The following is a 24,555-nucleotide window of genomic DNA, read 5'->3' as shown; positions in this document are numbered from 1 at the left end:
TTTCTTTGTCAGTGGAAACAGAAAACCTGGTTCCAAAATAAGCACTGGCCCCGAACCAGCCCTGGAACTGCTTTGGTGGAAAAGGGGCAAGAGTGAACTCTCTCACATGCAGCAGCTGCATCTGCCCTTGGAGGGATGTAAACACAGATGGTGATCATGTGACTGAACTCCCTCGGCAGATAATACAGCCACAGGCTAACGGCTAGCAGCTCCAAGTCCAGGCAACATAAGACCTGTCTTTATGGAGATATGTCCCGGGTTACACCAGCAGTTGTTTACGTAGATTGAGTCCCCCACCTTTGCCTTTCCTGCATGCTTTAGTGTCTCTGTTGGCTCTCACAGCAGTGAATCCCCACAGGTCCACGTTAGCATCCGGTACGAGGTGTGTTAGCCATGTCTCCGTAAAGATAAACAAGCTGCTCTCATGGTAAATCCGCTGGTTGTTCAGTGCGGATAGCTCGTCGACCTTGTTCGGCAGTGAGTTCACATTCCCCATGATAATGGAGGAAATGGATGGTTTGCAAGTCAAGTCAAGTCAACTTTGTCAAATATGCTATACATGCTAACCAGCACTGCTGGTTGTCTGCAAGCCTAGCCTTTAGCTTAGCCCCAGCTTTGCAGCCCCCGGGTCTCCTCCTCAGCTCCGCCGGGATGGGGTGTCATATCCTGGCTCGTCCCATTGTTTTCAGGGCCAGCAGCTCCTCTCTCGTATAAGCGAGAAAACTGGCTCTTGGTTGCGTGTTAAAGTTAAAAATATCCGTGTGATATGAAGAAAAACACACTATGTCTCCGTAAGAAGAGCAGAAAAGTAAAAAGGTGGAAAAAAAGAGGTTTAAAGAGCTAAAAACTACAGAGCTACTGGAGAGGCAGCCGTCTTCCACAACGCTACACAAGCCAATGCACTTTCTCCCATGGTGCTAAGGTTCATGCTTGGTATTCTTAGTAAACCTGCTGAGGAGGATTGCAATGAACAGGCAGGGGTGTAGTTCTCAAGGAGATCACTGAGATAAGTGGGAGCAAGGTTATGTAAGACCTTATAAGCTAGGAGCAGGACTTTAAATTGGACTCAATATGCAACTGGGAGCCAGTGAAGCTACATGAGTAAAGGTTTTATATGGCTTGTGGATTTTGAACGTTATGATCCTAGCTGCAGAGTGTTGGATTAATTGGAGCCAGTGGAGTAGCTTATTTGGGATGCCAGACAAGATGGAGTTACACTAGTCAGTGTGAGATGTAACATAAGCATTGACCAGGACTTCTGCACTCTGCAGAGTGAGGGCTGGGCGTAGTCTTGTTGTGTTCCATAGATGAAAAAAAGCACTGCGAGACACATTAATGTGTGCATTGAAGGACAGCATACTGTCTAATATTATACCCAGGCTCTTGACCTGAGTGGAGCAAGGTATGGTGCAGCTATCTATGGAGAGGGTGAATGTGCCCATTTTTTGCAAGGGCTGATTTTGAACCAACAACTAGTAATTCAGTCTTACTGCTATTTAGCTTTAAGTAGTGTATTGTCATCCACAAATTGATGTCATGGAGACAGGCAATGATTGCAGCAGGAGGAAGAGAGGCTGTGGGTTTGGTGGACATGTAAAGCTGGTTGTCATCAACATTGCAGTGAAACTGAACACCATGTTGTCTAAAGACAAGTGGAAGGAGGTAGATTATAAATAGCAGAGGCCCTAGAACAGAGCCCTGAGGAATCCCCTTTGCAAAAGGAGAGCATTTTAGTGTCTTACTACATGGCTACTTAGTTGTCTCAGGTGGTTACTTAGTGCACCTGTTAGTTAGTTAGTTAGTTAGTTAGTTAGTTAGTTAGTTAGTTAGTTAGTTAGTTAGTTAGTTAGTTAGTTAGTTAGTTGTCCATCCATCCATCCATCCATCCATCACCAACCCAATCAATGCCCTCAATCTTCCAGATCCCTTCCCTTCCCTGCTTCTTGGCGGTCAGATATGTTACGCAGCAACTGGAGAAAATTAAATGTAGCCAAGAGAAAGTGGAGAAAACCACTTGATGCTGATCTCTCATCCCTCTCTCTTCTGTCAGTGTTCTTCTCTAATGTCACTGCTATTAAGATATCATTCGATGAGGGAAAGCTGAAAGCATCTGATAAATGGAAGCTCTATAACATTTTTCTTCACTTTTCTATACTAGACAACTACTAGTAACTAACTGCTGGCATCATTTCTATGCTTTCTTTCTAGCATTCTTGTACTGTATAATGCACTGTATACAATCAGTTGTCTCTATTCCTTACAACCTCCAGGCCTCTGGGATCCTTATTATTAGTCTGGATTAAATGTGACATAGGCCAAAGAAATGGCCCTTGTGGCTGTTATTGAGAAACATCATGCCTCTAGAAAATCAGTGCTCATCATCCTTGAATATACTCCGTAGCCTTCAACACAGTCAGTGGAATTATTTGGTACCTGAGTAAATAAAGAGAGTTTAATGCAAGATGTAAAACATTTGTAAACCACAAAATTAATAGGAAGACCAGATTAGAGTTTGCCAGAAACATCTTAAAAAGTCTATACAGTTCTTGAGCATCATTCCTATTGACAGATGAGATAAAGATCAACTTGTACCAGAATGATGGGAAAAGTATGGAAAAGGGAGGGAATTGCTCATGTGTGAAGCATGGTGGAGGTAGTGTTATGGTGTGGGTACATATGGCTGTCAGTGGAACTGGTTCCCTTGTAGTTGTTGATGTGACTGCTGACAAAAGCAGTAGGATGAATTCTGAAATGTATAGGGCTATGTTTATCTGCTCAGATTCAGCCAAAAGCTTCAAAATTCATTGGATGGTATTTCACAGTGCAGATGGATAATGACCTGAAGAATACTTTGAAAGCAATCCAAGACTTTTTTGATGGAAAGAAGTGGAATATTCTGCAATGGAATATTCTATAAAGGCCTGGCAGAGCATCAGCAGGGAAGAAACCCAGCATCTGGTGATGTCTATGGGTTCCAGATATGGATGGGCGATGGGATTTTCTACAGTGTTCACCCGATTTTGAGATAAATACCTGGATGCAAGTCTGTAATTTGAGCTTATATCCATTATTTAATTCCATTATAATGTGGTAGATGGCTAAAATAACAGTTGTTATATTCAATACGTTCAATACCTATATTCTTCATATAACGTGCCAGAAATTATTGCATTTGATTGCTATATACTCAGTTTATCAAAGCTATGTAACAGCATCATTATATCGACAGGTAACAAATTAAAGGAAAAAACAGTGGTTATGCCATAGGGCATTTTGTTATCAGGTTTTCCATTTGTTCCTTTAGAAAGAAGCACTATTGCAAATCAATGCAAAGTTCTTTTGACTGATCAATTTTGTCATATGATGAAATATTTCTATCGTGATGTGAAGTGCCTCTTCCAGAATGATAATGCCCACATCACAGAATGGTGTGAAGAGTATAAAACTGATGTAAACTATATTGTAAACTGATTGTTCTTTGTAGTCACCAGATCTCAACCTAGCTGAACACCTACGGGAGATGATGGAGTGCTCTCTACCACCTTTTGGAAGAATGGTGTTGATCAGTCCAGTATATTCTCAGAGACTTATAGAAACCTATGCCACGACACACTGAAGCTGTTCTGGTGGCCCAATAGCTTACTAAAACACTATGTTGGTTTTCCTTTAATGTCAAACAAAACCCCAAAATAAATGCCGTTTGCCGATCACAGCAAGTACCCTGATGTGCCCCTGCACATTTAAATTAAAAATACAACTTTTGTCAACAATTTATCTCATCTCATTATCTCTAGCCGCTTTATCCTTCTGCAGGGTCGCAGGCAAGCTGGAGCCTATCCCAGCTGACTACGGGCGAAAGGCGGGGTATACCCTGGACAAGTCGCCAGGTCATCACAGGGCTGACACATAGACACAGACAACCATTCACACTCACATTCACACCTACGGTCAATTTAGAGTCACCAGTTAACCTAACCTGCATGTCTTTGGACTGTGGGGGAAACCGGAGCACCCGGAGGAAACCCACACGGACACAACATGCAAACTCCACACAGAAAGGCCCTCGCCGGCCCCGGGGCTCGAACCCAGGACCTTCTTGCTGTGAGGCGACAGCGCTAACCACTACACCACCGTGCCGCCCCCAAATAAGGCTTCTATTTCTAAAAAAAAAAAATCCCCAGGCACCATTGCGCTCTCTCTCTCTCTCTCTCTCTCTGGGTGTGTGTTCATTGCTTCAGAAGGGTTAAATGCAGAGAAAGAATTTCACTGTCTTATAATGTATATGTGACAAATAAAGGCTTCTAATTCTAAAAATCTAATCAGTAACTTTCTGTAACCATGTGATTTTTACTGGCAACAAAACACAAATCAACAGACTTCACTTTGATGAAGTGTAAATCTCACTCGGCTAGATAACGCATACACACTACTGACACGGATACTAGTAAACAATGGTCGTTGTCATAGCAATGCGATTCTTGCTGTCTAAAAAGATCGCTTTTCTCAGTGAATACAAAACAACCAAAAGCATGTCACAAAAATGCAAGGAAATTTTTTTTTTTGAAGAAAAAAAAAAAAGACACTGTGAGTAGCTGGTGATGGAGCGTTTATAGGCAGAAAAAGGCTCCCAAAGGCTGTGTGTGTGTTCACTGCTTCAGTGATTGGGCTTATTTTTACAGCCAAACGTTTGACAATCGGGCATCTTTAGGATTGTTTACAACAAATTAGAAGTGATGTATCCACTAGCTCTCAGCCCCAGTAAGTCATGTGGCGTATAAGCAACATCACACTCTGACTCTCTCATGTAATTTGCACTCAGAGTGCAATATTTGAACCTCAGAGAGAGTAAAATGTCAGTGCCCAGGGACATTGTCCATCGATCTATCCATCCATTATCCGTAACCACTTATCCTGTGCAGGGTCACGGGCAAGCTGGAGCCTATCCCAGATGACTATGGGCAAGAGGCGGGGTACACCCTGGACAAGTCGGCAGGTCATTGCAGGGCTGACCAACCATTCACACACTCAACTACGGTCAATTTAGAGTCACCAGTTAACCTAACCTGCATGTCTTTGGACTGTGGGGGAAACCAGAGCACCCGGAGGAAACCCACACAGACACAGGGAGAACATGCAAACTCCACACAGAAAGGCCCCCGTTGGCTACTAGGTTCAAACCCAGAACCTTCTTGCTGTAAGGCGACAGTGCTAATCACTACACCCCCGTGCTGCCCCAGGGGCATTGTTTTTCTTTTACAATAAAATCTGTACACAGTATACAGGTACCAATATGAACAAGTGAACACTCAAACATGCCTTGTATAAATATTATCTCTCAGCATAAATTTTATATATATATATATATATATATATATATATATATATATATATATATTTTTTTTTTTTTTTGGGGGGGGGGGGGGTTGCTTGGCTTTAATTTACCACTGTACCTTCCTTATGATTGGCTTTCATTTTAGGGATTTTTGTAGAAGAAGGTCAGTAGATGGCAGAATACACCAACAACTGCATCCATCATACCACTGTAGATAATTGTATGACACCATCCCATAGTGTTTCTCACTCCTGGTGAACATATGCACATAAATTTTGTTTCATCTGGTTTTTAAAATATCTAATTCCAGTCACAGTGCACTTACCAATAAGCTAAGCCAGGTCCATTAAAATAGGGAAAACAAAAACAATGTAGCATGCATGCGGTACCAATAATAGGCTTAAGCTGTGTTTGTGCAAACGAGATGTAATCCACCTTTCCAATCCCACACAGATATGTATTTATTGCAAGAAGGAAAATTATCCCAAAGCTCAATAAGTTTTGCTTATTATATTCTTTCACGGGGCGGCACGGTGGTGTAGTGGTTAGCGCTGTCGCCTCACAGCAAGAAGGTCCGGGATCGAGCCCCGTGGCCGGCGAGGGCCTTTCTGTGCGGAGTTTGCATGTTCTCCCTGTGTCCGCGTGGGTTTCCTCCGGGTGCTCCGGTTTCCCCCACAGTCCAAAGACATGCAGGTTAGGTTAACTGGTGACTCTAAATTGACCGTAGGTGTGAATGTGAGTGTGAATGGTTGTCTGTGTCTATGTGTCAGCCCTGTGATGACCTGGCAACTTGCCCAGGGTGTACACCGCCTTTCGCCCGTAGTCAGCTGGGATAGGCTCCAGCTTGCCTGCGACCCTGTAGAACAGGATAAAGCGGCTAGAGATAATGAGATGAGATGAGATATTCTTTCACTAGGCTACACCATGAGACACTGTGTTCAAAAAGTAACAGTCTGCCTATCAGACCTGTACACATAACAGTGTAAGTCATATACAAAAATTATATTAAAAAAGCCTGAACAATCCACTCCCAAACAGTCACCATAGAGAGGCCAGCAATGAGGTAGTGTTGGTACATATTATTGAGGCTGTAATACTGATGTAATACTGTACTTAGGTCAGTCCCACAGCCCATTCAACTCGGTTTAACTACTATACAACAACATACATCAAAACCAGACACTTGTGGTTAATTACAATACATCCATATGAAATAGTTACTAATTATTTGCACACACTTCTTTAGGCCAAGCATCATGTTTTTATTTACATATTTTAAAATATGACTTCAAAGGAATAAATATGAAGAATACAAACATAAGATAAAAACCATAATGTAAATGTCTGGACATGTGTCCTCAGGCCAAAAGGTACCATGTAAGCCAGAATGGTTTTTAAAAGAAAATATATTTAATAAGCCATTAGAAATCAGTGAATGTTTAGGATTCAAGACAAAGTATGGAGAGAATGTCAACTTTTTATTCGGTGGAATTTCTGTAATGCTCTAAATGTCCCCAAGTAAAGCGCAGTGTCATCAAGGTAATAAATAGACGAGAAACACCTACATTTTGTGTAGTGAAAGTCATTTGAGCAATGGTTTCTTTCAGTTCTTTCCTATTTTTTTTAACCACAGCATTTAACTTGACGAGTGAAGTCCTAAAGAGCTTGTTTTTATCACCTCATCTTTCCTTCAAACCATGACATTTCAGTTAGATGTGGTACCTTTGAAAGGCATGTCAAGGCTTGCTGCTTTCTTAATTTTTACGTAATTACACTGTAGCTGATTCCATCTGTCGCTAACTGACATTTGTCTCTTGCAAGATTATTAAAGCGAGTTATTGTGCCATGGAAAATCACCCACATAGTATTTGTGGACAAATTCATTTGAAAAATGCTTCTGTAGAAGAAAACAGCTTAAGGTGAGCAGCAAAACGTGTTTCCCAGTGCTCCTGGTTCAAGTTGTGAAGCCTTGTGCTCTCAGAGACACCACATTTTAGAGTAGTGTACTACTCTCAGAGGGGCAATTCAGGTTAGGTTCTTTATTCTTGTTGCTGCAGATTCAGTCTGTGCTCTTCTGGAATCTCAGATGGACATGAAGGTTCAGCTGTTGATGCTGAAAGCTCTGCCAAAGCCTCAGTGGCCTGTGGCAGTCCAAGACAGAGGTCTCTTCTTACAGACACACATAGCCTGTGGCCCCATGCCTCGATGCCCTCTCGCAGCATACTGAGCCTGGCAGAGCTGCCCACGCATGGCTGTAGCTATGACAGGTTCCCAAAAGTCCCTGCAGTCAGAGGAAGAGGGAGAAGAAAGGAATGAATACATAATCCTTCCAAGCAAAGGAGATCCTGTGCATATGGAAAAACAAACACACTCCCTTTCTCTTTCTCTGAATTTTCATCACGTTCCTCACAATTCACACCCTGTGCCTCAGTTCTAAAGCTGGATACAAACAAATGTATTCATAAATCATTTGTTCCTCCACATTTACACACACGCAAAAAAAAAATTGTATTCATGAAAATCTTGCAATTCTGGGAAAACATTGTATCCTATTCATGCTCCTGAGTGTGCATACATTTATGCATAAGAAGACTAACTAATGTAATCTTCAACTTCAAATAATATAATTTGCATGGATTACTGCACTATTATATATGGATCATACTGTCAAGTTTAAATCACTTACTTATTTATGTTTACAGCATTTAGCATTTAGATTTATTGCACATCACGCTTATGAGAAAAACGGGTGCTTAGAGAACTTTTTTTTGTAGGATCAAAGCTGGCTTATAAAGCTGTTCCGTTTACTGTTTTCTCTGAATGCTGTGCGACACTTCCAGCATGATGGTCGAGACACCTCAAACAATTTTAAAATTGTTTGGTATGCATGAACCCTGGAAATAGTGTAGATCCTCCATTTTCATGTCACACCATTTTCTTGTCACCGCACTTAAATCACAGCCGAATTCACCTTTTCTGTAATTTATCACTTGATTTTAACCTGCTCAAGTGCTGTTGCACTACCAAATATTTTTATTGGTAAAGAAGTGTCAGAATAACTTTCCTTTTGTCTCATAATCCATCCATCCATCCATCCATCCATCCATCCATCCATTTTTCATAACCACTTATCCTGTGCAGGGTCATGGGCAAGCTGGAGCCTATCCCAGCTGACTACGGGCGAGAGGCGGGGTACACCCTGGACAAGTCGTCAGATCATCACAGGGCTGACACATAGACACAGATAACCATTCACACTCACATTTGCACCTACGGTCAATTTAGAGTCACCAGTTAATCTAACCTGCATGTCTTTGGACTGTGGGGAAAACCAGAGCACCTGGAGGAAACCCACACAGACACGGGGAGAACATGCAAACTCCGCACAGAAAGGCCCCCATCGGCCACTGGGCTGGAACCCAGAACCTTCTTGCTATAAGATGACAGTGCTAACCACTACACCACCGTGGCGCCCTTGTCTCATCACTTAGTAGTCATTTCGTGTTTCCAGCCATTGTCCATTTGACCTTTTATCTACCTTGGGGAGTGTGACTGCATGCACCGTAACCGCATCAGGAACACATTTTGCAATTTATGGGTGATAAACATACCGAAGTGAATACAAACACCCCCCTGCATTTCTGAAACACTTGGTGTAATTTTTTTTTTTTAGTTCAGTTTGGCTTGCTCAAATATTTATACACAACTTTACAACAAAAGTGATAAAAGAGGCCCCTTGTCTGTCTAAAACAGTTTCCCAGCTTCCTTTCACCTCTGCTGAGCAGCTGGAGGTTGCGTCTCTCTTCCTGGACTTGCAGTTGCAGGACCTGCTGAAGAAGCTCCTGCCTGAGGGTTTCCTGTACCAGACCCATCCTCTCCAACTTCTCACCATTCAGTCTCAACAAAGCTCGGCCTGGCAGAGAGAGAGAGAGAGAGAGAGAGAGAGATGGTCCTTTGAATCATATTGGTTATAGAAATATTATTTCGTGATCAATATCTGCGATTAATGTCAATGAATATTGTGGGTGGTAGAAAAGGGCAACTGGACTTGCTTGAAGATTCTTGAAAACGTTTCACCTCTCGTCCAAAAGGCTTCCTCAGTTCTGTCTGACTAATAGGGAGTATCAGATATTTATCCTCTCCTGGCTCAGAATCAGAATCAGAATTCTGATGACCAGCTCATCTAAGGTGTCACTGAGGCATCATGTTGGTGTGGGTCGCTGGAGGCTGGGTGTGGATGGCGAGTCATTAGGGTGATCAAAGGATTGCCCGTTAGGGTGATCAATGGCAATCTGGTGATCAATCCTTTGATCACCCTAACGGGCAATCCTTTGATCACCCTAATGACTCGCCATCCACACCCAGCCTCCAGCGACCCACACCAACATGATGCCTCAGTGACACCTTAGATGAGCTGGTCATCAGAATTCTGATTCTGATTCTGAGCCAGGAGAGGATAAATATCTGATACTCCCTATTAGTCAGACAGAACTGAGGAAGCCTTTTGGACGAGAGGTGAAACGTTTTCAAGAATCTTCAAGCAAGTCCAGTTGCCCTTTTCTACCACCCACAGTTTACTATGACCTGGATGATTGAGAATCTTCACAGACATGTCAATGAATATTGTTAGAGAAATACTCAGTTTCAGGAGGAAAAGGTCTCTGAGACCCTCAGATATAAGCACCTTTATGTCTGCTGGAGATGACATTGTTAAAAAAGTTTAGCACCACATCATTTTGCGGCTGCTTTTTAATCCAGCAGATTAAATTGCAAATTAATATGATCCTTAGAGTAAGTGTTGATTGGATGGTGAGCAAAGGAGATTAAATCATGCATAGAATTGGGTCACTGGCCACACAAGAGCCCTTACACAGGCAGATACAGATGGGCTGATAAGACATACACACACACACTGGAAAGTGAGCTCAAGCCTGAAGGTCATTTGCGACTGCAGACTTGCTGGATGTCTCTGAGGTTATTTTCTTCCCTGCTGTCTCCCAAAAGAATGCCAAACACTAACAGACGTGCTATGTTCCACTTAATATGCTGATAATTTTATCTTCCCTTTCCCCCCCACATTTTTGCCTTCATGTCCATTTTCAACTAAATAAATAAATAAATAGCATGTCATAAAAGCTGCTTTGTTGTAGAAGTTGTCTGGATTCATTGAACACTGAAGTTTTGGAGTAATTTCCTTTTAATTAGCCAAGAATCCTGAGGGATGCTAAACCTGAAATCAGGAGTCTCAAGTACTACGGTTTCCAAATTATTGTGAAATCATAATAGCAACTCCCCTGCTCATTGGGATCCTTCAAGCAAATCCCAGGTGGGGGAGCTTCTGAATGTAATTATGGCATCCTGTTAAAGCTGCTCCCTGAGAGGTAACCAAGCCTGAAGTCATTTTCATGGCCCTGAAGCCTACTGAGCTTGCTGTTTTAAACCCTTTAGTGCACAGCCCTCTTGTCTTCTCCCCAAATGACAGGCAAAGCCTTTCCCAATATCTCAGACACTCTCCCTGTCGCTTGGTCTCCTCTTGCTACTTGTATAACATCTGAGCCCCAGATGCTTTATGTTCAATTTGAGACAGAGGACAGGAACAGTGAGACAGATGGGCTTTGTGGAGAAAGAGAGGGCGGGAACAGATAAAATTTACATTTACAGCGTTTGACAGATGCCCTTATCCAGAGTGGCTTACATTAGTGTTCTGTAGACGCTAATATAAAACATATCTCCATGCGCGTACAAAAAGCCCATGGTTTCAGAACACAAACTGAACCAATTTGAAGGGTTACTATGGGAGTGGGTACAGCAGAAGTAGAGGTCTAAGCACAATGTACATGGACAAATGGACTTACAAGAGCATATATCTACACAAATTCTCACGCAAACACCAATATTATGGTAATTACACAGTGAGTCACATGGCAAGCACACACATACCAAAATATGCTTTCTTCTTTCTTCAAACAGAGATTCATGTACACATTTATGTACACATTCAACTGCAGACTATTTTGTGCAAGTAATATTAAATGTGACAGAATGTTCTCATTAAAATTCACTAATGAATCAGGGCTTCTCTGACTTCTTAAACTCTGCTATAATGACTTCAGACCACAAAGTCACTGGGGTTACAACCCACTTTGGATGCACTGATATGCATCATTGCCCTCTCTAAAGGGCAGGGCTGGTATTAATCATAAATCAGAAAAAAAAAATACTCGACTTCAGCATCACTCTACTTACACCATACGCATGGACTTCTTGCTCCTACAACCAGCACACAACAGGTATTGGGCTGATATCAGCAGAAAATGCTGGATAGGATATCTGAGGGAAAAAGACTGAATCCATCCAGTTCTATAATAAGCTATTATAACATGCTATTATAACATGCTTTTTCATGTTAAATGATAGCTTTATTTTCTACTGCTAGCATATTTTTTTTAAACTGGAAACATTTGTTACACATTGATTTTAATATCTTATCTCATCTCATCTCATCATCTCTAGCCGCTTTATCCTGTTCTACAGGGTCGCAGGCAAGCTGGAGCCTATCCCAGCTGACTACGGGCGAAAGGCGGGGTACACCCTGGACAAGTCGCCAGGTCATCACAGGGCTGACACATAGACACAGACAACCATTCACACTCACATTCACACCTACGGTCAATTTAGAGTCACCAGTTAACCTAACCTGCATGTCTTTGGACTGTGGGGGAAACCGGAGCACCCGGAGGAAACCCACGCGGACACGGGGAGAACATGCAAACTCCACACAGAAAGGCCCTCGCCGGCCACAGGGCTCGAACCCAGACCTTCTTGCTGTGAGGCGACAGCGCTAACCACTACACCACCGTGCCGCCCTGATTTTAATATATTTGGTATGAATAAGTACTAAACTGTAACTGTAATTTTGCACATATTTGCACTGTGATATTTATGTTTTGTTTCTTTTCGTCTGAATTTGGTGATGGCTATGTACAGCATTTCTTACTGTATGGTAGTGTTTGTACAGTTTGAGTATGGTCCTTTTAGATGGCCAGTTCAATTAAAAATCACAAATAATTTTCTTTTAAAATTACTAACCCAGGAACGGCATGGTGGTGTAGTGGTTAGCACTGTTGCCTCACAGCAAGAATGCAGAATGAGGCCTGGCATTGTCCTGCTGAAATAAGCATGGATTTCCTGGGAAGAGACATTGCCTTGATGAATATGTCTCTCTAAAACCTCAATACATGCCCCAATATATAATTGCTACTTTCACACACATCACAGATGCTGGCTTTTGCATCTTTCTCTGATAACCGGATGGTCGCGTTCACTTTTAGCACTGAGAACTCGACATCCTGTTTTCCCGAAAATAAGCTGAAATGTGGACTCATCTGACCACAGCACGCATTTCCACTGTCTTTTGATCAATCTGAGAGGAGTTTGGGTCCAGAGAAATCAGCAGCGTTTCTGCATAGAATTGATAAATGGCTTCCTCCTTGCATAATACGATTTCAGGTTACATTTCTGGATGCAACAGCAGACTCTGTTACGTGACAATGGTTTTCCAAAGTACTCCTGAGCTCATGTTGCTATATTTGTCACATTAGCATGACGGTTTCTCAGGCAGTGCTGCCTGAATGCTCGAAGGTCACGCACATTCAAAAGTGGCTTCCGACCTTACCCATTACGCACTAAGATGTCTCCAAATTTCTCTGAATCTTTTCACAACATTATGTATTGTAGATTCTGAAAGCCCTAAAATCTTGTGTTGAGAAATGTTCTTTTTGAATTGACTCACAATTCTCTCATGAATTTTAACACAAAGAGGTGAGCCACGACCCATCCTTGCTTGCAATGACTCAACCTTTGGTGCATGCTCCTTTTATATCCAATCATGTTACCAATTAACCTGCTTATTGTGGAATCTTCCAAAATGGTGTTATTTGAATATCCTATAAACATTTCAGTCCTATTTTGCCTCTCTCCCAACTTTTGAGTGTATTACAGGCATCAAATTCTAACTTAATTTATATTTATAAAATACAATTAAGTTGATCAGTAAAACTATTGAAAATCTTTTCTTTGTACTTTTGTCAGTTAAATAAAGGTTCACGTGAATTAAAAAATCACAAATTTTTGTTTTTATTGCATTTTATTTTATTGCATTTTATTGCATATCCCAACTTTTCTGGAAATGGGGTTTGTATTTTTTTTTCTCTCCCAAATTTAGTCTTAGCCAATTCTCACCCACCAGTTAGGTCTCCCCTATCATATTACAGTGAGCAACTGGGGAAGGTGAAGACCATAACTGATGGGGTGAGAGAGTATTCCTTCTCTCCCACTCAGAAAACATGGCCAATTTTGTTCTCTTGGACTCCTGGCTAGAGAAAGCTGTGATCTCCAGACAGTAGAGAGAACGGTTTTCTGTTGCACTATTCAGGATTTACACATTTTAAATCTCAAATTTTAAACAGATATTAGCATCAGCTGATGCTCAAGGATTCATTATCAGTATCTGTATCATAAAACAGGCAATATGGTATTGTGCCATTTTTATTTATATATCTGAAGTATCAAATAGATACCACTTTTAAGTATCAATCCTGTAATGAGAGCACAGGACAGCACTTGTATAATGCAGTACATTCATAGTTAGGATGGACAAATTACTACAGTTCTGATATTGCACCTGTCCTGGAAATATTACCACAATACAGTAAAAAGCTTGTACACCTGCACTGCTGTAACTCAAAATGAAACCACTGTGAAATGCTATCTGACTGAGCTGCAGAGGAAGTGTATATATGGGTCCGTTTCAGGAACTGGTCTCTCATTTGGGACAGTACGGTCAAAAAATACATTTTCTAATTTTACTTTTTTTTTTTGCATTTACCAAACACACAATGTTTCTTTTGTCATGTTTAATAAGAATAAAGATAGTATCTTGCTTTATCTGGCCTCCACTGTGGAAAATTTTTTTGATTACAATTCGAATGCTTTTGTAAAATTGATTTACATATAAAATAACTACATCATGAAGAATTAAAGCCCCTCCTTCACAGATGAGTGAAAATATTGAATAAATTTCCTCTTTTTGATTGCTTGGGTTAAAAATGCCAAGTTATGATGACTGAATTGATTATTCACTTAAATATGAATACTATGATACATTTGGGGTATTTGATATGGTGAAATAGGACAGTAAGACACAATGGAAAAATCAAGAACACACCGGAAAGATGAGAATAACAGCGGTGGTAAAAAAAACAGCAACTGTCCCGGCTGAAGGTCGCGCGGGTCTCTGCTGCGGCGTGCGAACAACGGGACATCACAACTGCACCGGATGGAGCGCGAGGCAGGGGGCGGAGCAAAATGACTGGCCGAAGATTCGATCAAAAGTTTGATCTAAACTGACCTTGGTTGCAAAATCTCATCTCATCTCATCTCATCTCATCTCCTCTAGCCGCTTTATCCTGTTCTACAGGGTCGCAGGCAAGCTGGAGCCTATCCCAGCTGACTACGGGCGAAAGGCGGGGTACACCCTGGACAAGTCGCCAGGTCATCACAGGGCCGACACATAGACACAGACAACCATTCACACTCACATTCACACCCACGGTCAATTTAGAGTCACCAGTTAACCTAACCTGCATGTCTTTGGACTGTGGGGGAAACCGGAGCACCCGGAGGAAACCCACGTGGACACGGGGAGAACATGCAAACTCCGCACAGAAAGGCCCTCGCCGGCCACGGGGCTCGAACCCGGACCTTCTTGCTGTGAGGCGACAGCGCTAACCACTACACCATCGTGCCACCCATTCTATTGCCTTATACTGCAAGACTAAAACAAAATAAAACTGTCAAAACTCACCTTTTCAGTGATAACGTCCGAACAGATCACTCGCGTAACAGAAAGACCGCAAATGGAAGCACGATCAACTTCTAACTGCTGGAGTGGAAAATTCCATTCTACACATGCAAATTGTTAATGTGTGTCCTTCCCCGCACACAAATAACACGCTACGGTAAAAAATAGACCACAACTCATACAAGACCAGCTACCATCGTAACATATTCTGTAAGAAACATATTCTATACCTAAATTTCAGCTTTCGTTTTAAAAAACAAAGTCGTAGATTTATAACTAAATTTTTATATGGTGTAGTGATTTTAAGTTACTACTGTTGGTGAGGTAGTGACCTTGACCCTGAGGCTTTCTTTCCGTTTAGATCAAAACACACGATCGTATTGGTTTTGGGTTTGCGGAAAATGGAGCTACAACGGTGATCAAATATTTTGCATGATGTTTTATTACGGTTATGATTATTCTGTGAGCGCACCAATCCTTAGGTGTATAAAGTTACAACTTAAAATACAATTAGTGATAAACTGTAGACTTTTCAGTGGACTACAACCTTTTTAAGGGAATGCGATGTAGTCAACCATTTATCATGTCCCAGATCAAGCCGCCATTTTTCCACAAATTTGCAGAATTTTTGCCAAATTCTGAATAGAGTATTCACATCAAAGATTTAGTTTTATCTGTATTATTTCTTTCATCATTTTATTTCAAATTAAAACCATCACCATTCAAAACCATATAGTTTATTGACTGTGAGTATATTTAGTGGGGTACCCCCACAATACCCAGTTTCTGAGACAGACCCATATAGGTGAAGGTGAGATTCCAAGGTCCTAGAAAAGTAGTCAAGCCAGAATTCACTGAGCTTTGGGTCAAACAGCTAACCCATCTGTCACACTGTATAAAACAGTTGTCTCAGAACAAGCCTAGGATTCTCTTATGCAAACTGCTACACATATGCTTGTCCTTTTTATGCATACAGTGTCTTGCAAAAGTATTCATCCCCTTGGTGTTTGTCCTGTTTTGTCGCATTACAAACTGGAATTAAAATTGATTTTTTGGGGGGTTAGAACCATTTGATTTACACAACATGCCTACCACTTTAAAAGGTGCAATTTTTTTATTATTATTGTGACACAAACAATAATTAAGATGAAAAAAAACACAGAAATCTGGAGTGTGCATAGGTATTCACTCCCCAAAGTCAATACTTTGTAGAGACACTTTTTGCTACAATTACAGCTGCAAGTCTCTCGGGGTATGTCTCTATTAGCTTAGCACATCTAGCCACTGGGATTTTTGCTCATTCCTCAAGGCAAAACTGCTCCAACTCCTTCAAGTTAGATGGGTTGCGTTGATGTACAGCAATCTTCAAGTTATGCCACAGATTCTCAATTGGATTGAGATCTAGGCTTTGACTAGGCCATTTCAAGACATTTAAATGTTTCCCTTTAAACCACTCCAGTATAGCTTTAGCAGTAGGTTTAGGGTCATTTTCCTGCTGAAATGTGAATCTTCGTCCCAGTCTCAAACCTCTGGCCGACCCAAACAGGTTTTCCTCCAGAATTGCCCTGTATTTAGTGCCATCGATCTTTCCTTCAATCCTGACCAGCTTTCCCGTCCCTGCAGATGAAAAACATCCCCACAGCATGATGCTGCCACCACCATGTTTCACTGTAGGAATGGTGTTCTCAGGGTGTTGGGAAGTGTTGGGCTTGTGCCACACATGGTGTTTCCCATGATGACCAAAAAGATAAATTTTAGTCTCATCTGACCAGAGAATCTTCTTCCATGTGTTTGGGGAGTCTGTCACATGCTGTTGGGCAAACTCCAAACGTGTTTTCTTAAGCAATGACTTTTTTCTGGTCACTCTTCCATAAAGCCCCGCTCTGTGGAGTGTGTGGCTTAAAGTGGTCCTATGGACAGATACTCCCATCTCCACTGTGGATCTTTGCAGCTCCTTCAGTATTATCTTTGGTGTCTTTGTTGCATCTCTGATTAATGCCCTCCTTGCCTGGTCTGTGAGTTTTGGTGGGCGGCCTTCTCTTGTCAGGTTTGTAGTGTCGCCATATTCTTTCCATTTTGCTATAATGGATTTAATGGTGCTCCGTGGGATATTCAAAGTTTGGGATATTTTTTATAACCCAACCCTGATCTATACTTCTCCACAACTTTGTCTCTGACCTGTTTGGAGGCTCCTTGGTTTTTATGTTGCTTGCTTAGTCGTGTTGCAGAGTCAGGGTCCTTCCAGAACAGGTTGATTTATCGACATCATGTGACACTTTGATTGCACACCGGTGGATCTTAATCAACTAATTATGTGACTTATGAAGTGAATTGTTTGGACCAGCTCTTATTTAGGGGTTTCCTGAGAAAGGGGGTAAATACCTATGCACACTCCAGATTTCTGGTTTTTTTTTTAAATCTTAATTATTGTTTGTGTCACAAAAAAAAAAACAATTTGCACCTTTAGGCATGTTGTGTAATCAAATGGTGCTAACCCCCCAAAATCCATTTTAATTCCATCTTGTAATGCGACAAAACAGGACAAACACCAAGGGGGATGAATACTTTTGCAAGACACTATACTTTTATCCTGTGTTACAATAATTGAACAATAGTATGAAGTTGAGTAAAAAGTTGCATAACTTCAAAATAATGAAACAAAAAAAAATGTAATGCAATTTCAGCTTTATAAATGCTCCTTCATTATTTTAATTCTCCTGCCATGTGTTTTAGATTATTGAATATCTCAAAACTTTTGCAAATAGCAAAAGTTATTTTATTTTGACTCTTTGGTAGTGTCTTTGTTTCGATTATTTTTTTATACTTTTCTCCATGGTGAAACATATTTCAGGTCTTTTATGTCTCATTGAGTGCCACTTATTAGAATATGTCATGCCTTTAACACAATGAATGCACTGACTGCTTTAAATCTTTAGACAGCACAATGGGGCGCATTCTAGTAAATCAAATAGTTTTACAATAGAAACAATAGAAATACTGTTAAATGGATATGGAATTTTTTTTGAGACAAAATACAACCCCGATTCCAAAAAAGTTGGGACAAAGTACAAATTGTAAATAAAAACGGAATGCAATAATTTACAAATCTCAAAAACTGATATTGTATTCACAATAGAACATAGACAACATAGCAAATGTCGAAAGTGAGACATTTTGAAATTTCATGCCAAATATTGGCTCATTTGAAATTTCATGACAGCAACACATCTCAAAAAAGTTGTGACAGAGACAATAAGAGGCTGGAAAAGTTAAAGGTACAAAAAAGGAACAGCTGGAGGACCAAATTGCAACTCATTAGGTCAATTGGCAATAGGCCATTAACATGACTGGGTATAAAAAGAACATCTTGGAGTGGCAGCGGCTCTCAGAAGTAAAGATGGGAAGAGGATCACCAATCCCCCTAATTCTGCGCCGACAAATAGTGGAGCAATATCAGAAAGGAGTTCGACAGTGTAAAATTGCAAAGAGTTTGAACATATCATCATCATCATCTACAGTGCATAATATCATCAAAAGATTCAGAGAATCTGGAAGAATCTCTGTGTGTAAGGGTCAAGGCCAGAAAACCATACTGGGTGCCCGTGATCTTCGGGCCCTTAGACAGCACTGCATCACATACAGGCATGCTTCTGTATTGGAAATCACAAAATGGGCTCAGGAATATTTCCAGAGAACATTATCTGTGAACACAATTCACCGTGCCATCCGCCGTTGCCAGCTAAAACTCTATAGTTCAAAGAAGAAGCCGTATCTAAACATGATCCAGAAGCGCAGATGTCTTCTCTGGGCCAAGGCTCATTTAAAATGGACTGTGGCAAAGTGGAAAACTGTTCTGTGGTCAGATGAATCAAAATTTGAAGTTTTTTATGGAAATCAGGGACGCCGTGTCATTCGGACTAAAGAGGAGAAGGACGACCCAAGTTGTTATCAGCGTTCAGTTCAGAAGCCTGCATCTCTGATGGTATGGGGTTGCATTAGTGCGTGTGGCATGGGCAGCTTACACATCTGGAAAGACACCATCAATGCTGAAAGATATATCCAGGTTCTAGAGCAACATATGCTCCCATCCAGACGACGTCTCTTTCAGGGAAGACCTTGCATTTTCCAACATGACAATGCCAAACCACATACTGCATCAATTACAGCATCATGGCTGCGTAGAAGAAGGGTCCGGGTACTGAACTGGCCAGCCTGCAGTCCAGATCTTTCACCCACAGAAAACATTTGGCGCATCATAAAACGGAAGATACGACAAAAAAGACCTAAGACAGTTGAGCAACTAGAATCCTACATTAGACAAGAATGGGTTAACATTCCTATCCCTAAGCTTGAGCAACTTGTCTCCTCAGTCCCCAGACGTTTACATACTGTTGTAAAGAGAAAAGGGGATGTCTCACAGTGGTAAACATGGCCTTGTCCCAACTTTTTTGAGATGTGTTGTTGTCATGAAATTTAAAATCACCTAATTTTTCTCTTTAAATGATACATTTTCTCAGTTTAAACATTTGATATGTCATCTATCTTCTATTCTGAATAAAATATGGAATGTTGAAACTTCCACATCATTGCATTCCGTTTTTATTTACAATTTGAATTTGTCCCAACTTTTTTGGAATCGGGGTTGTATATAAAACTACATTTTCCATTTTTTTTTCCAAGCAGATGCAAACATTTACACACCTATATTATGCAAACCAGCAGCCACTACAACAATTGGTTTTTTTTAAAAGAAAAAAAAAGAAAAAAAAAACTAGTCAACCCTTAATTTTGATGTGGAAAAAAATGCCCATTAACCCATCTCTGGCAGCAATGACCTCAAAGTCTAGAGAATGTACCTGTAATAGCGTGGTGGGAAAAAGCCTCCACGTAGGTCAGATAGTTGTGAGGGCAATGTTTCTTTAACCACCGACACACATCCTGTTGGGACCACAGAACCACTGGCCTAGACAGACTTGGCAGGGTGGGACTAGTGTGGTAAGCAGAGTATGCATCCCCTGTGTGAAACTGAGAGAGTAAACAGAAATAAATGTGAGAGAGAGAGAGACATAGAGAGAACAAAACAATTCCAATGAAATGGGCAAATATGTTCCAAGTGGATGCTTCGGAGTCTGCGTATCATACCTCATGTGTCAAAGCTTGTTAGGAATGCATTTCATCGGTACCATAACGAGTGTCAAACACGCATACACATATGCACACCCAGCTTCTTTCTCTTGACTAGGTGAGCAATATCCCGTGACGGTGATGACATTCAAACTGCTACAGAGAGTTCTGGGAAATAAATCTTTTTTTCCTGTAATAGCAGTGTTCCGCTCTATGTGCTGCCAGTAATTAAGATGGATTATTTCATCTTGGATTGTCGTGATTTTGGCCAAAACACTGACAGACCCATGATGCCATAAATAGACCTCATTAAACTAAGGCCATCTAAAACCTATTTAGTAACCTCTAGCACACTGTGCTGTTGCACACAATTGCTGTTGCACGTGTACCATAAACCAACTTACACTCATATAACCTAGCTAGAAAAGCATTATGGTGCATCATTGTGATCAAAATAGTCCCAGACAATGTTTGGATGAATAGCGAATTTAGAAAGGATATATGAAGACACTGTTTACAAACCCTCTATTAACCTTTTAAGTTTTATCAAGGTATTAATACACTGGCATTTATTTTTGTTATTATTATAATTTTTTCAAAGCCAGGCACTGTGAATATAATATGTTTAATTTGTTGTTTTATTCACTCCCACAAAGTTCTTTTCATTATTCGTAACAGTTTTGTGCCTTTTCTTCTATTTGTTTGCTTTGATGACCCATTAACTGCCGTCTATGTATGTTTATGCTGGTCCACTCCCATTTATCTCCAATTTTCTTTCTCCTTCACAGTTTTTGCCTTCACACTCTCTCCCTCCCTCTCTGACAGCCATTTTAACTGCAGTGTTCTCTCTCGAGTGGCCCTAGGGAGATCTTTCGTGTGTAACGGCTGACACGCATGTGCACACACACAAAGCTGAATCAGAGAACGGTCCTCCCTTTTTGTACTGGTTGGATATATAATGCCCTTATGCATCCCATTCATTTTTTTCTGCCATGGCTGGGACCACAAGTGACTTTCCATCTAGGAACTAATAATGCATATAAATACCACTGAACCCAATAATCAAACACTAAATGATCAAGAATATTAGGCTTATTGGTCACTAAACGTTTATCTGCAGTGCAGAAGCCAATCAATGGGTCTCTTTTCCATATGTCTGTTACTGACAGCTATTCTCCAACATGTGCGATGATTGTGTAAACACCATGACTGTGCAAACACCCGTCATGATCAGGTTATTAGCTTATTTATTTATTTAATGCTGTGTAATGAACATGTAGATTCAACAAACAGAAACCTATTCCTGTTTCTCTCCTGTCAATCACAGTGACACTGGTAGCTGGCATATGATACGGGAGAGCTGGCCGGTGGATGGGAAATGGCCAAGATCAAGTTAGGTGGAGAAAATGGGGAAAGATTTTTTAAAGTCACCTCACAGTTAAACATATCAAGAGAAAAAGTCACTAACCAGACAAATAATATATTTTATAGGCGAGAGAACACCACATCTCATATACTTTGCTTGCTGTCTTTATGTTGAGGGTGCAAACATAATCTACTACATGATCATATATATTAGTCTTCAACCTAACAAGCTAATTATCTCACCACACATTGTTAGCTATTGCATTTTAGCCTAGTAAAATAAATAAATAAATAAATAAATAAAAGGCTAAAACATTCAACAAAAACATGGGACTCGGCAAACACGACAGAGCCTTTACTTTTTGCAATGGGAAAGCTAATGAATTTATGATTTATCCACCCCCTGCATAGACAAGCATGCCTCTGAAGGGTAATTATAGAACACAGTAATGAGATGGAATCTGGCATTCATAGTTCTCAACCTACTATGCTCTTGTAGACAGATCGCCACACCACCATCAGCATTAAATCCTCATTATGGTTGGTCTGTCTGTCTGTCTGACTTTCTTTCTTTCATATCTTCTGAAAAACGAGATACAAAAATTCCTCAACAGTAATGAATGGCTACTTCCATTAGGAGGTCATATAAAGTACAAAGTATCCACACAATCCACACTCCCTGATCTGTCTGGAGAGTGTTAACGTTCATTATTTATGATAAATCATGATTCACATTGAGGCCCAAAATAGATGAAAATTTCCAAATAAATTACCCAAGATTTCAACAATTACTGTTTGAACTCTGCAAGAGGTATATTAATATGGTAGACTAATTTTACAAGGCTTTTGATCATTGGTTCACTGAGAACAAAAAAGGGCAAGTAGCTGAAGCTCTGATTGGCTCTTCAATGGGGGGGTCACAACAGCACGCCGCCCACTTAAAAACTCTTCAAAGCTAGCTTAGTGTTCAAGAACTAACTTCACTTCACAAGGAGAAAATGTAGCAGCTATTCCAAAAGAATACAAAAACTTTTTTTTAAATCCTTTAACTTTCAAAGAAAAATAAATTCGATACCACTTGGACATGGAGGCAGAGTGAGGAACTAACATTAATATAATCTTAAAATAATCTTTCTACTACAGGCTACAAAGTTACTAATTTCTACTATAGGTTAATAATTATTCACATTACTCCTCGATAACCAGACTTTTGCCAAGTTTGAAAATACGTATTCCAAAAGGATGATGATTCTTGTTTCGAAGGGTTTTATATTCTTCTTATAATAATAATAATAATTATTATTATTATTATTATCATCATTATTATACTCCAGTATACAAAGACATCTGGTACAATTGTGTGCTTCCTACTTTGTGGCAACAGTTTGGGGAAGACCCACATATGGGGTGTGATGGTCAGGTGTCTACATACTTTTGGCCATGCTGTCTCAAGGCCATGTCAGTTTGCTTTTAAACCTGGCTGCCTAAATGTCTTTATGCTTTCTAACAAACCCAAGATGTCACATTAAAGGTCATAATACATTTTAAGAACATGCATCCTTTCCCTCAGATCTGATGAGACACTCCTGATAACACAGAAAAAGCTTTCTTTTAGACCAAAAATGGATATTTCTCTAAAAATGCAAATTCTAAATTCTAAAAACTTTAATCATACACAACCATTGTCTCTTACTTTATTGAATAATATTTTTAAACAATATATAGTGTGGGGTCTAAAAGTTTGAGACAACTAGTGAAAATCCTTCAGTTTTACATTCTTTTCTAATTTAAACAAAATTCTTATTTTCTCTCTGTCTCTGTGTGTGTGTGTGTGTGTGTGTGTGTGTGTGTGTTCATTCACTGCTTCAATGAGCAGGCTTATTTTTACAGTCAAACGCCTGACACTCGGGCATCTTTAGTGTTCTTTACAACAATTTAGAAGTGATGTATCCACTAAGTCTCAGCCTCGGTAAGTCTTGTGCCATGTAAGTGACATCACACTCTGACTCTCTTGCGTAATTTGTACTCAGAGTGTGATATGTGAACCTCAGAGAGTAAGATGTCAGCACCCAGGGTCATTGTACAGATTTGATTTTAAAAGAAAACGCACAGTATACACGTACAAATACGAACAAGTGGAACACTTGAACATGTCTTGTATGGATATTATCTGTCAGTATAAAGGAGTTTATTTTTTGTGTTCTGTTTGGATTTAACCAGCTTCATGAGGTAGTCACCTGGAATGATTTTCATTTAACAGGTATACCTTGTCAGAAGTTAATTAGTCGAATTTCTTGCCGTCTTAATGCATCCAAGATCATCGAACAGTAAATAGTAAATAATAAAAATACAGTATATAGCCCTATTCGACATCTGTAATGTCACGCCTCCGTGCACTCAAGCCTGGCACAGCTTGAGTGGCCGCTCTTGTTCAGGCGCATGGAACGCGTTGCACATGCTATAAGAACCATTCATTATTGGAAAAACCTGTTGCTGATTTGAACACAATCAGCGCACTCATATAAGGACGCTGTTAACTCAAAGACTTAGCAAAGTATACTGCTTTGTTTTCCACGTTTCCTAGCACTGTGTATGTTACTCTATTTTAATGATTTTGCTTTCTGTTTTGGTTGTGTTTTGTGACTCTGACTTTACATCACATTTTTGTTTCTGTAAATAGCACGCCTGTAAATAAACACCTTCCTGCACTTACATCTGTCTACCGGTGCATACGGTACCTGACAGGGTATGGTGGGCCAAAGGTCTAGTCAGAGTGCAGCACCGATGCTTCCAGAGCTCAAGTCCTGGTTCCAGGCTTTCAGATAGGAGGACTCCCATAAAAGTGTGTGTGTGTGTGGGTGGGGTGGGGTGG

At 40.5% G+C, this 24,555-nt stretch overlaps 1 protein-coding gene across 1 annotated transcript in view; it reads right to left on the bottom strand.

Annotated features, from left to right (window-relative positions):
- Window positions 1-6,570: 6,570 nt before the first annotated feature.
- samd10a (sterile alpha motif domain containing 10a) overlaps window positions 6,571-24,555 on the bottom strand; it is a 31,605-nt gene continuing 13,620 nt past the window's right edge. The window contains exons 3-5 of the mRNA XM_060931945.1: window positions 20,051-20,219; window positions 9,105-9,245; window positions 6,571-7,613 (exon numbers count right to left, since the gene is read on the bottom strand). Of these exons, the coding sequence (XP_060787928.1) occupies window positions 7,591-7,613; window positions 9,105-9,245; window positions 20,051-20,219 (333 nt within the window). The 3' untranslated portion in view covers window positions 6,571-7,590. The remainder of the gene's footprint in view (window positions 7,614-9,104; window positions 9,246-20,050; window positions 20,220-24,555) is intronic.

Source organism: Neoarius graeffei, chromosome 10 (genome assembly GCF_027579695.1).
Source record: "Neoarius graeffei isolate fNeoGra1 chromosome 10, fNeoGra1.pri, whole genome shotgun sequence".
In the NCBI taxonomy this organism is placed as follows: Eukaryota; Metazoa; Chordata; class Actinopteri; order Siluriformes; family Ariidae; genus Neoarius; species Neoarius graeffei.
The sequence above is the reverse complement of the archived record's forward strand: the minus strand, read 5'-3'. Positions and strand labels throughout refer to the sequence as shown.